Source organism: Spea bombifrons, chromosome 3 (assembly GCF_027358695.1).
Source record: "Spea bombifrons isolate aSpeBom1 chromosome 3, aSpeBom1.2.pri, whole genome shotgun sequence".
In the NCBI taxonomy this organism is placed as follows: Eukaryota; Metazoa; Chordata; class Amphibia; order Anura; family Pelobatidae; genus Spea; species Spea bombifrons.
Genome location: NC_071089.1, coordinates 106077713 through 106090887, shown reverse-complemented (window position 1 = coordinate 106090887; position 13175 = coordinate 106077713). Strand labels below are relative to the sequence as shown.

At 41.9% G+C, this 13175-nt stretch overlaps 2 protein-coding genes across 3 annotated transcripts in view; one reads left to right on the top strand and one right to left on the bottom strand.

The window, feature by feature from the left end:
• Nucleotides 1–4364: 4364 nt before the first annotated feature.
• Nucleotides 4365–12686, bottom strand: ACP1 (acid phosphatase 1). Of its 2 annotated transcripts, none has more exons than XM_053459746.1 (6): nt 12558–12686; nt 10296–10369; nt 7547–7660; nt 6246–6307; nt 5786–5891; nt 4365–4691 (listed from the first exon to the last, which is right to left on the bottom strand). In XM_053459746.1, the coding sequence occupies exons 1-6, from the start codon at nt 12598–12600 to the stop codon at nt 4614–4616; spliced, it is 477 nt and encodes a 158-aa protein (XP_053315721.1). In that variant the 5' UTR covers nt 12601–12686; the 3' UTR covers nt 4365–4613. The 2 variants fall into 2 exon arrangements, with proteins under 2 accessions (XP_053315721.1, XP_053315722.1); XM_053459747.1 differs by lacking the exon at nt 7547–7660 and adding an exon at nt 7377–7490.
• Nucleotides 12687–12788: 102 nt separating this feature from the next.
• Nucleotides 12789–13175, top strand: part of SH3YL1 (SH3 and SYLF domain containing 1) — a 51520-nt gene continuing 51133 nt past the window's right edge. Inside the window, exon 1 of the mRNA XM_053461020.1 lies at nt 12789–12936. Within this exon, the coding sequence (XP_053316995.1) occupies nt 12936 (1 nt within the window). The 5' untranslated portion in view covers nt 12789–12935. The remainder of the gene's footprint in view (nt 12937–13175) is intronic.

Here is a 13175-nt window from a genome sequence, read left to right as displayed (position 1 = left end):
ACTTTGACAACCAACCCATTCTCTGTAGGCACACACTTCATATGTTCCGTATTTGTCCATCATCCCACCCTAGTCACATTACATATTCAGTCACTACCCGTCATCAACCTTACCTAAATAATGTAAAATAAAAATCAATGGTTCTGCTGTTATCCATGTAACAATTGGAAAACAACTGGGAAAACCCAAGGATATAGGCTATACAGTAAACCTATAGGAGTCCTTTGAGGACATCATTACGGTAGATAATAGTCATTGGCGCTTAACTAGAATGAATCTCTCTTGGCTCATTTTCAAATCTCACTTTTGAGTTAATATATGTATTCAAGACAAATGCACAGTAATTACGAACTATGATTATATTACGGTATTTACCCTGAGTAGCATTCTATTTTCTGTAACTAACCCCAGGCCTCAAGTTCCCCTAACATTTCTGGCAGTACCTGGCTAGCTCCCTCATGCCCCAACCCTCCCTAGATGTGCACACACATGCACCCAAAACCCTTTACCTCTGCAACATGTGGCTCTTCTCATGCATACATGTGGAAGCTGCCATGTATGCAGTGTGTGGTCATGCTACCAAAAAAAGCAACTGCTGGCTACAGAAGCCTGGGCAGTGCAGCTACTGTCATTTGGCTGGTGTGGGGGGCAGATTATCCATTAGAGCAATGGGTACTGCCGACAGGTTGATGGCCACTAGACATGTGCCTAGTATGATAATGGATGTGTGGCATGGATAATCTGCCACTGATTTCCAGGAAAAAGTCTATTGGCCCTTTTGCAAAGGATAGTATTTAATTACTATGGGTAGATCTGCCAGTGACTCAGTGAATGACTTTTAGTGATATGTGGACACAATGAAGAACTAAACTGATGACTGGATTTGAAAACCATTGGTCTATACCTTACTGGTTTTGCTCTAAAACAGCAGTTCCAGAGACTTGTTAATGGCTGAGAGTCTAGCATTATCTAATCATCGTTGGATTTCTGGAGAAAAGCTGGAAAAATGAAACCACCAAGAATAATGGGCTCATCCATTGTGGAAACAGCTTATCTTATTTAATAAAGACTATAAGGAAAGAGTAGTGTGTCATTGAATGTGCTACTAATGTACTTTAAAAGACAGGATTTGTGTGCCAAGTAAAAATGAAAAATGCATTTTTTATACCTTTGGCAGTCATACAGTTAACAGCATTGGCACGTACACTGTGAAACTAATTGTTCAGTTAAGCAGACAGGGTGTGATATGACCGATAGTAACTGAGCAGCACTTTGAGGTACAATATGTTATTCTTATTCCAAATTGAGAGAATTGGAAGCAGATCATGAGGGTGTTCATTGCTTCAGGCCCCCACCAGAGAATAGATCACTCTTCCCGAACCTTCACAAGTTATCATTCATCTTCCTTTGCAACATGCAGGTGCTAGTCTAATCACGTATTGCGGGAGTAAGGTGTTAAGCATAACTCATTCCTAACCAGAGAGGAGAGTTATGTGACTACTATGTTACAATTACATGAGCTACAGCCATCATACATTGTAGCACATGTCTAACAAAAACTGACCAGACCTTGGCCATTTTTTCATTATTGTTCATTATTTAGAAAACTGACCTGTCCATTGTAAGAAGAAAAAAAACATGTAACTTCTTGGATGCCGAGTAGTGATCCACCTAAAAGGGGCTATTTACTAAAGGAAAAGTTGGAAGGATAATGCATAATTTTGAGGAGTTAAAATTACACCTCTGCTGCAAGCTCTCCTTCTGGTACTCCATTTAATGTAATGAGTAAACCCTGGATATTATTGAGCTACATATATACAATGGTGTAGATTTATTGGGTGGCTAAAGGCGCTACTTTACAACGACAAGTAAAAAAATAAATAAATCACAGATTAGATAGGGACTCCTTGATGAAAGAGACAGGGATCTCTTTCTTGTAGAAAGTCTGCAGGTGGCAGTAATAAAAAAAAACAGATTCTCTGCCAGTTTAATGTCCCAAACGTTGCTTTGTCTAACGGGTAATCTGCCATTGATTTGTGGGATAAAGTCTACTTCCACAAGATAGTATTTAATGACTGTAGGTAGATCTACCAGTGAACTTTTAGGGTAGCTAAGCATAAGCCTTTCCGAGAAGCCCAAGATCTGATTAACAGAGATAGCCCAAGCTGGTCCATCAAACACCAGATAAGGAATGCCCACCAAATCTCCCAAATGTTGTTCCTGCTTTGGGGTATAGCATCCACCACCTCCCAGGACTGCCTTCTCTTCAACAGGATCTCCCTTTCAGGAGCCAAACTAAGCGTCTCAGGGTCATTAAGGTCTAAAGCATAAATGTGATCCACCAGCAACCAAAACACATGCTTTTGGTATCAAAGCTGCTAAGGGCAGACTAGACACACAAAAAGTATCAAAACTTGGTGTTCTTGATTACCCATGTGATTAAGGGCAATGGATGGAAAACATAGGCCATACGTAAGGGAATGCATAGTTAAGGGAATAACCAGATCCTGTTCCTGGGAAAGGGCAAAAAATGTCCTCACTTTTTGCTGTCTGCAGGCTAAGAGTGGATAGCCTGTATCTGTTTGGAAGAAAAGCACCACAACATACAAGCCCCACCAAGGACAGCCAGGTAAAAACTCCCTTCCTCTATTATCCCAGTGTAATGTAGTGACCTCCACCCCACCAGGAAAAGGTATTGAGGCAAATCCACACCAGACCACGGCAGAACCTTGAGAACAAACCACATATATATCCTATTCATCTACCTGGTGGAGGGCAGGGATAAGCAATGGTGTGTATGGAGGGGCGTTCCAGTGATTTATAGCATTAGTCCCACCCTACCTGGATAGACAAAGCTATTTTCTTACTGTTGGTGCTTGGAGTGACATGTTACCATGCAATACATATGCAAGTAAAATACGGTAAAATATTGGTTCTAGTGAGTGTAAGCCATAGATAAACTGCACCTTTTTCCTATCAATAATGTAGGTCACAAAATTGGCGCAGTTGAACATTGCAGATTTGACCGTTTGCTAGCAGCTAGACACACAACACTCAGTATGGAAGGCTACTAAGGATCATCCATGATCTCAGACTGTCGGTTATTTTTGACAGAGCCTACTCTGTTGTGTAACAGACAATTATTCAATTATTGTAGTTAAACAACTTTGAAACCACAAGTTACCCGTCTTCAAGATTACTATTTACAATACAATATTTTTTTTACACCAAACCATACATGGCATGATGGATACAGAAGGGTGTTAAGTTTTACTGATAACTAGCATGTATGCCTTTTTTAAAATGACATTCTTTTCTTCTCGCTCCCTCTCTTTTCCCTCTTAAATTCCTCTCACATCCCTCTTACGTACATTTACACACTCCCCATCCATCTATATATACACACACACACACACACACACACTCACACTCACCTTTCCCTCTCCTTTGTCGTTATTTTAAGCCCCGCACAGTGTGAACAATTCTCACACTGAGAAGCTATTATAAGTATTAGATTTGCACAAGCAGATAACACAGCAGCATTATAATTGACAATAACAGACAATGTCTGTTAAGACATTGTGGTACAGAAAGAAGAGGGTCCAGCCCTTGCAAGCGTACAATATATTAGGAAGTTGAGGGAGAACGAGACAGAGATTGAGGGGCTGCTTGGGTTGAAGAGAATTTCGTCGTAGTGTCATGTTGGTAGTCAGTGTCATGGATATCTCAAGGGGAGAATAGATGGTTTCCTTCAAAATCTAGCTTGTGGGTATGAGGAGGACAGATTGCATGCTTCCTTGAGTAGGTGTTTTTTTTTTTTTACTGTGAAAATGGTCAGTTCAGTTGATTACAATACATCAACTGGAAAAATATATTTCCATTAGTCACCAATCCCTGGTAAAGGGGGTAGTAACGTTCATTCTCATTGCTTTTTTCAAACTTTAGGATTGCAGAGATTACATGCAACTGTATTCAGCTGTATCTCCAGATTACAGAAATACCCCACATGCATAGGTTTTTGTATATTTTTTCTACAGGGCACACAACATAGGCACGCTGCATAATATCTGAGCAGGGGTCAGACAGTGTTTTCGGTTACCTTACAGGCAGTCCCCTGTATCAGGAAATGTGAGGTAGCTGTGTGCACAACACTACTTTCTACATGAATTTCCATTCTGTTAGGATAGTTTTTTGGGACACTTAACGATGCCATGGAAAGTCAGAAGTTTTAAGGTTATTGGTTATTTAAGGACTTGGTTATTGATGGCAGTTCTAAAATGCCATACGGAATTCAGCCATAACAGTACCCGTAGTGACAGACAATTGTGTAAAATATATGACATCAATAATAAAAATTAACCCGATAAATTAAAATGTCTTTATTTTACTTCAAGACATGGAGTTCATTGCCTGAGGAAAACAATAAGTGTGCATTGTTTAACATCCTGTAGAGCTGAATAGCACAACACAAACTTTGTGAACATAATTATATAAAAGTACACTGCAGGCCTTATTCCATGGTGTAATAGGACATTAAAAGATTAATATACTGTAATAACAGCAAATTGCGTATCAGTAAACAGCATTTGATCTTGAGTTACATTCGATGAACACTAGGAGCATTTGTCCAAAAACGATTTACAGCATCTAACACACTGCTGGTAGACAGTCTCAAAGTCTTCATCACGACCCTGAAATAATAATAAAAAAAAAATATATATATTATATAAAATCAAAGCCGCCCTTAAAATATTGAATTTACTTTAATGGCTTTGTACAGAAATAAAACTGGGGTGAAGTTTAGGCTCCCGTGGAAGTTTTCTACATAGAAGTAATAAGGGGAGGTTGACAAAAGCAAAACATTCATGCTTGGTCTTTTATTTTTTTTTTTTTTTTTTTTTTTTTTTTAATATATACCGTATTGGCTCGGATATAGGCCGCCCCCGTATATAGGCCGCACCCTCAAAGTTTGGTGCTTTTTTAAAGAAAAAGTTTTTTTTCTTTAAAAAAGCACCAAAAAAAACATGCTGCCATTCTGTCCCCCCCCCCCCGAGATATGCTGCCACTGTCCTCCCTCCCCGAGATACGCTGCCACTGTCCTCCCTCCCCGAGATACGCTGCCGCTGTCCTCCCTCCCCGCGATACGCTGCCGCTGTCCTCCCTCCCCGCGATACGCTGCCGCTGTCCTCCCTCCCCGAGATCCGCTGCCGCTGTCCTCCCTCCCCGAGATCCGCTGCCGCTGTCCTCCCTCCCCGCGATACGCTGCCGCTGTCCTCCCTCCCCGCGATACGCTGCCGCTGTCGCTGTCCTCCTCTGCCCCCCCCTCCTCGACTTACCGGAGCAGACTCCCGGGTGTCTTGCGGGGCCGGCGAGGGACATCTACGCAATACGCGTATGCAACTTCCGGTACCGGAAGTTGCATGCGCGTATTGCGTAAATGTCTCCCGCCGGCCCCGCAAGACACCCGGGAGTCTGCTCCGGTAAGTCGGGGGTGGGCAGAGGTAAAACGCTTAGATAACCTCCCGTGCCGGCACCCCCCCCCCGTGGGAAGTGCTGGCAGGGGAGGCTGTCTGAGCGTATCGGGGAGAAGGATGCAGGTCCCCTGCACCGCTGCGGGGGATCTGTATCTTAACCCCGCTGCCTGCCCGGCGCCCGGGACTGCATGTCCCGGGCGTCGGGCGCTAGAGCCCGAATATAGGCCGCACCCCCACTTTAAAAACTTAAAGTGGGGGAAAAAAGTGCGGCCTATATTCGAGCCAATACGGTATATATATGAAAAACTTACATAATAAGGATCTTCAATGATAAGTCGTTTTTGAGGGTCATAGCTGCCAAGCAGCTCAATTTTAGCTTTACAGTTCTGCACTTGACTGCACTTCTTTTTCAGGTCTCTAAAAAACAAAGTACACAGAAAGTTGTACAAGTGGGTAATTTAGGAGCAAAAATGTTTTATTGACATAATATTTTTTATAATAAGTATAGCTTGGAGAAAATGGGAAAGGGATGAAAGATATGATATGGACATTTAAATAAAAGCATTTAACAAAGTATAGGAGGGACATTTATTTCAGAGAACACTAATTAAGGTCAGGATCTCTACATCGGGTAAATTATTCTTAGCGAATTCTAATTCTTGTGATGACAGCACTATGGAGGTACATGAATTAAGCAGCGTTGCAAAACATTTTAATATAATTTAGGCACATGGTTTTAAAACAAAAGGGGGTTAATATTTGAATACCGACCTTAAATTACTTTCATCCATACAGAGTATATAGTCATAAGAGAGGAAGTCATCTCTTGTAATCTGTAGTGGGGGGGGGGAAACAAACAAAAGAACACAAAACATGAAATCGATTCGATATATAATTGATTTGCAAAAGAAACGTATGGAAACAAAAACTATAAATTAAAATGAAATACTTATGACTAATCAGTCATAAGGCATCTCAGACACAGGACATTATTTAATTTACCACGAGGCAGTAGACTGAGCCAATATAACCGATAAACACACATATATAGAAAAACAGATTATGAAGAAAGAAAAAAAAGAAAAGAAAAGTACTTTAATGTTATAAACTATGGTTTGAGCATCCCTTTAAGTTTGTTAATGGGACACTGCCATCACATGAACTTTAAAGCACACAGTAGCTGTGTGGTCCCTTTAAATTGTCATGTTGTCCATTTGGCAAATGCACAGAATGCAGAATCAAACAAAATTGTATTTGCGACCCCCCCCCCTTCCCAGCAAGAGGTGTGTTCCGCCAAACATCTCCTCTCTTCCAGAGCTGGCTGGGGGGCTGTGGGCAGGGGTCTGTCCAGACCACCACAGACATATGTTGAAAGCGCTATGAATGAGAGCACTTTCCTGTCGCCGACTAACTGCTTCAAGCAGCCAATCAGTGGTGAGAATAGTGGAAGCATAGAGGAGTATGTTGATTTCATTTTCATGAGTTACAGAATAAAATAGTACATTGTTATACCTCTAGATTGTAAACTCTTCTGAGCAGGGCCCTCTTCACCTGTTGTCTAAATAAGTTTGTTATGTTACATACTTATGTCCTATCCACCCATTGTACAGCGCTACGGAATTTGATGGCGCTTTATAAAACAAATAATAATAAGAGGAGGCAGTCTTTTCTGTGCAAATTAAAGTACTCTGAACATGCATTCTTCTTTGGAGGGGATGTCAGGGACATTAGACTGTTCGTAAGTGTTATCTTTACTAAAGCATCACTCAGTGAACACACATTCAGGTAACACACTTCATTAAGTGAATTGCCATACGTCCATATGTATACACCAAAACCCAGCATGGCAGAGGAAATTAATCCAGTATGATATAATTTAAAATAAAACGTGCCGTCCTATACCTGTCTTGCTCTATGAGTCGTTTCGGTACCATGAGTTTTTAAGCAGTTTAGGGCCCTTGAATCTGGGGAGCAACCCACGTTCCAGTCGGAAGTAGCAGCGCTGTCTACGGACCACTGCAACACAAAACAATTGACATGCTTCAATGGAGAATGAAGTGGCGGTACCGTACCTGCCTCGCAGTGTGGTTCATCGGTATGCCGTGCTTCCTCATGCAGTTTTGGCCTCGGTAATCGGGAGGGTTTCCGATTTCGTAAGTAGATGTCGCTGCGCTGTCTATGTTCCACTAGAACAAAACATTTTCCCAATTAGCCTAAACGCTCTTCATTTAAAACGGATCAAAGCGTCATTTATAAGACATGGAGCACTAAAAAATATATTTTTTTTTGAACATCAACGACATAACTATGTTTGCAGTCTGGTGGTCTGAACACACAAGTGAGAAGCAGAAGTACATGAAGAAAATGGAGCATGAATATAATAGGGGAAAAATAAAACATATCATACAGGAGGGAGATTTAAGGGGACCCTACCATGCAAATATTAATTAAAGGGACAGCACAATCTAAGACGGTCTGAATTCACACAAATAGGTAAAATGATAGGGGACATTGGCAACGTCCTAAAACACATTATAAAGAGGAAATGTGGGCATTGTCACCATACTGCTCTCGTCGGTGGTGGTGGTGCAAGAATGAGGTTAACAGAGCTTGAATGTATTCGTGACCCTGCAAGCTCCAATAACATTCCCATGGGAGAGCAGCTACTGATAATAGCTTAGAGATGATCCGTCCCCTTTCCTATTGTGGCCCCTTCAAAATCTGAGGTAACCGATATATGACATCATACCATAGTGATGACCTCTTACCATGAAACAAACAAGTAAGACTAATTTAATCAGAAGCAGATATCCTGCTCTCTCCCACTTGTTAGGGTTCATAGGGGTGCCAGCCTGCTAGGACCTGTGTGTTCGCAAAGCCCGACTGCAACTACATCTTGGTTGTCCACTTTTGTACCAGTGCATAACCCCCAAAAACAAAAGTCAAAAAAGTCTATCCCTATATATAAAACAAAATAGTTTGACATATCATGACCAAACAGTTAATGCTTAAAACTATAAATCCTGGGAAAAACAGTTGCAAAAGAAATCACAATAATCAAAACAAAAAAAAAAGTGAGTCAGTCCCAGACAGTCTCTCATTCATTAAATCCTGTTTTGCTTTTTTTGTAGGCCTTTATACAACTCTATAAATCTCTTCTTTCATCTGCAAATGCGTTGATGACAATGTATGTTAATGGTAAGAAATACATTTATAAATACACCAAATCACTAGCAAGTATGTTATGTTTGTTGTGGTTGGTGGGTCTTTTTAAATCAGATTTTCATGGAAGAGGCATCTATGATAATAGCAAAACCTAAAAGCAATATATTTCCACTTAGAAAACTAGCAGCAGATGTAACTCCATAGCAGGCATAAGAATGTTGAGAAGCGATTTCAGGAATTTCTTCCATTACTTCTGATTTTTGTAAAATTAATCTTTATATATCACTTTAGATTTTGCTGAATGGTACAGCAGGGAATTACCGTATTGGCCCCAATTATAGGCTGCACTCTTCCCCCCCTAATTTAAGTCTTTAAAGTGGGGGCGCGGACTATAATCAGGGTTTAGTGCAGGGATGCACAATTCGTGTCACCTGATTAGCGATACATGCAGTTCCAGGCTAAGCAGCAGCGTTAGGATCCAGATCCCCGCAGCACTGCAGGAGACCTGGATCCTCCTCTCTGGCAGATGGTGGAGGTCTGTGCGATGCTCGTAGACAACCTGTGCTGCTACTCGACACTTTTGTCTGGCAGAAGTGGTGGACAGCAGCGGAGGTTGTCTACGCGCATCGCACAGAAGTCCACCAGCTGCCCCCACTAGACACCAGGGAGCCCGAAGCACGAGGGAGACCTCTAGGAATGCATCGGTAAGTCAGGGGGCAGAATGCATATGAATAAGTAAGGTGCATTATGAATTAAATGGCTATTGGCTTTCCAAGTTTCTGTTTGTATATAACATATGCTAACTGCATAATAGATACTAAAAATGTTACAACACATGTATTCCTGGATATTAGATAAAATACTGTTTAACCATTTCACTCATGTGTTTTTCTTTAAAAATATTTTTTTTTTCTTTAAAATAGCACCAAACTGAAAGGGTGCGGCCAATAATCGGGCAAATACGGTAAAGTGTGAATGGCTTATTCCAGACATCCCAAAATCCCAACAATGTGTTTTTTCCACGATGTCTTTTACAGATCACAAAATCGACTTTGTTCTTAAAGGATACTTGTGCCGTGGCCAGTCCTTTTCCCTCGCTTACACACTAGCCTGGGCTACTTATACATGCATGCTGACCAACGGCAAAGACATAGGTGCTTATTTACTAAGGAGAGTTGTGTTTGTGTTGTGCTCCTTCACTTCATTATAGTTTGGCTGGCCCTGTAGACTGTATAGTTAAATGAATGAGATTTCTCCTTACACACCAAATTATGCAAAACTTACTAGTGTTGGCACTTCAAAAACAATAGTTAAAAAAAACTCTCCTGACAATGTTCCCTTTATTGAATAGACTCCATTGTGAGTGATGATTTTTGTCACAAGCACTCATTGTGTCCCAACATGGACACCATGCCTGGATAAATTCATGGCATGGTATTAAACGCTAATACTTTACTTAAAAAACAAAACAAAACTAAATGGACCCAAAGAAGCTTCTCTCTTTTCCGAGTCCCGACCTTTGCGATATCAGTTTTCAAGCGGCAGGATAAGACATATCGGGACCCAAAAGTGACAAGCCTTGGCTACATCAGAAAAGAAAAAAAAAAGTTTAATTAACTGAAAATAGAACGCTGCTTGTTAAAGGAAGCCTTTTACCTGATGCGAGAGGCCTTCATCGGTCACCAACTTCCGAAAGACTGCTTCAGCGATTGGAGATCGACAAATGTTTCCTAAAAGAAAGCAAAATATTTAAAAATGTTTCATATTGATAAAAAGCCCTAAAGAACAATAAAAATACAATATAAGATACAATGTCATTAGACAAATACACACGGGGGGCCATGCTAGCCAACCTCAGATGACTTTTAATAGGACTGTGCCAAGAACAAGAGACTTGAAGAAAGAAATTTAAAGTTAAAGCAGCAAAAAAAGGGTTCCTTACAATAAGAACATTAAAGATGTGGAATGCGCTAGCCGCAAAGGAAGACATACTATAAACGAGAATGAAGACTTCTTCAGCCGCTATGGGAATTGGCACGACCGGGCAAACATCTGCGTATCACTAAATATAATTAACAGGATATACAGCAAGAAAACATGACGGCCGTGTAATCCACGTGCACGCCGCAAGATCCAACTCGTGTCCTACTAATCAAACATCTTCAATCTAACCATGAAGTAACACCAATTGGTTTTACACACCAGGTCACCGTGTTCACGTGACATTTTACAGCAACGCCTACTACCCCTTTGGAAAAGAACACGTTCCGCGCAGAAACACAGGTCGTGTTTGGAAGGTAAACTCATAATACCTTAAATAAACAGCCCTATTTCCACGATAAACGCGTACCGGAGCCAATAACACGTATACTAACTAAACACGAACATACACGGGACCGTGTGCAACGTCAACGACATCAACAAAAGTGCAAGAGCTGTACACGGCAACGCTTTCCGGCTTAAGCAAAGGCAGTCAGGACCCAAGTATAAAACATGTACACAAAATAGGGTGTGAATGTATATGCCTACAATGCTTTTAGGCTGTGCAGTCCCCTAGTTTGTAATTTTTTTTGCGTTGCGCATATTTGCAGGTTCTGGACAAACTTTAGAGTTGAGCGACCCCTCCTGCCACACAGGCGTCTCATTAATGGTGTCCATAGAATGCTTTAAACTACTTGAGAGTCTCTAATGGGTTAAAATGCAGATCGGGCTCGCCAGTACATTGATGCAGCTCGAGTCTCCATCCTTGGTAGACGCATCATTGCATGAAGCCGGGGTACAGGCAGCAAAGCGGATCGCTGGGTTCCACCTTCTGTTGCACACGAGCTACAATGAGGGTCATCGCATTATATCGCAGGGCTATTTTATACCCGGTTACCAACGTCTAATCTTAAAGGAAGGGAAACGCTGAGAAATGTAATTATTGCTCTTGGTTGGACATTCCCAGTGAATCCAACGCATTGACCATTATACTGATAACTGCCAGAAAAAACTCCATCCAGGAATATGATGTAATAGCGGATCACGATGGGAACCAGCAACAAGCCGCACTTCTTTTAGCAGAAAGTTTTGGATACCACGGTTTGCCTTTAAAGCATACACATATCTGACTGTCACAGCAGTATATATATATATATATATATATATATATATATATATATATATATATATATATATATATATATATATATATATATATATATATATATATATATATATATATATATACACATACAGTCTCCGTCTGGGATATATTTACATTCTATAATAATAATATTATATAATCTTTTTATTATAATATTCTAAATGAAACAGAGAAAGCCCCTAAAATGCAAGAATAAGTAACACAGATAAGACCCTTTCGGCCCATCTGGCCCGGCCATTTTTCTGATGTAAAGACGCAGATCGCAGTCCTTGGCTTTGACTTAGATCCAGGACAGCTATATGCATCTCTTGTGTGCTTAAATGTAATCACTGTATTAGCTTCTACCACTTCTGCTGGGTAACGGTTCAATTTCTCCACCAGCTTGTCTGTAAACTGAAAATTATTCACATGACAGCTAAGCCTCTGGTTTTAGACTCCGTACATTTCGCCTTCTTTTAGAACAGACTTCACTGCTGTACTTTCATATAAATGCACTTAACTTGCAAACCAATGACGGAAAACCTGTCATCTTGCTATAGCCGGCACTATGACCTTTGGAAGCTGGAACCAAGCAAGCCATGCCGGGGGTCATGCACAGAAGGCCGCGGCAACACAACCCCGAGAGTCATGGGAGTTGTAGTCTGCCCACAGCTAAAGGGCCGCATAGCTCCTGCTCGACCAATCAGGATTCCCGGTCCCAGCGCGTGTTTCAATCACTAATCCCCAAACACTCGAAGGGCCAGAGTCCCCCCTCCCGGCAAGTGTCCGCTTACCCAGACACACGAAGAGCACAGACTTGTTCCCGGACCCCGCCATCGTTACTCTGCTCTCTTCAGAGTGTGCGACAGTATGCCCAATAACGCCGGTCCCAGACTGGAAGCCCCTCCTTCACAGGAAGTGCGTCGCTTTACGGCATTTAAGCTTGGGGGGGCGGGGGGCGTGCGCCCGTGTGACCAGCAGGCGGTCCGCCCGTGTGACAGGGGAGGTGGGGGGAGAGACAGACAGGTGGAACAACATTCTCTCACCTGGGCTTGCTGGGTGTGGTGAAGATGAGGAAGCGGGGAAGAGGCAGTCACGTAGACTTTTATAGGGTTTGGAGAGCGCTCCCTACTAACTAGAGAGACGGAGCCGGGTGCTGTGAGCGCTCCACAAGTGAGTAGCTGCCTGCCCCAGCGCTGCTGTAACGTCTGCCGCTGGGTGGAGGTTATTTAGGATGCTAATAGATGCGGGGTATGTTCTAGAAGCACTTGTGGGCGCCGGGACTGTGATCTCGGGGAGGTTGGATTGTATTGGCATTTATTTTCTTGCACATTAATGTGGGGTAATTCTATGCCCCCTCTCGTGTGTCCTTCATCCCCTCCCCTAACTGGGGTTACAGAGACTGTGTTTCC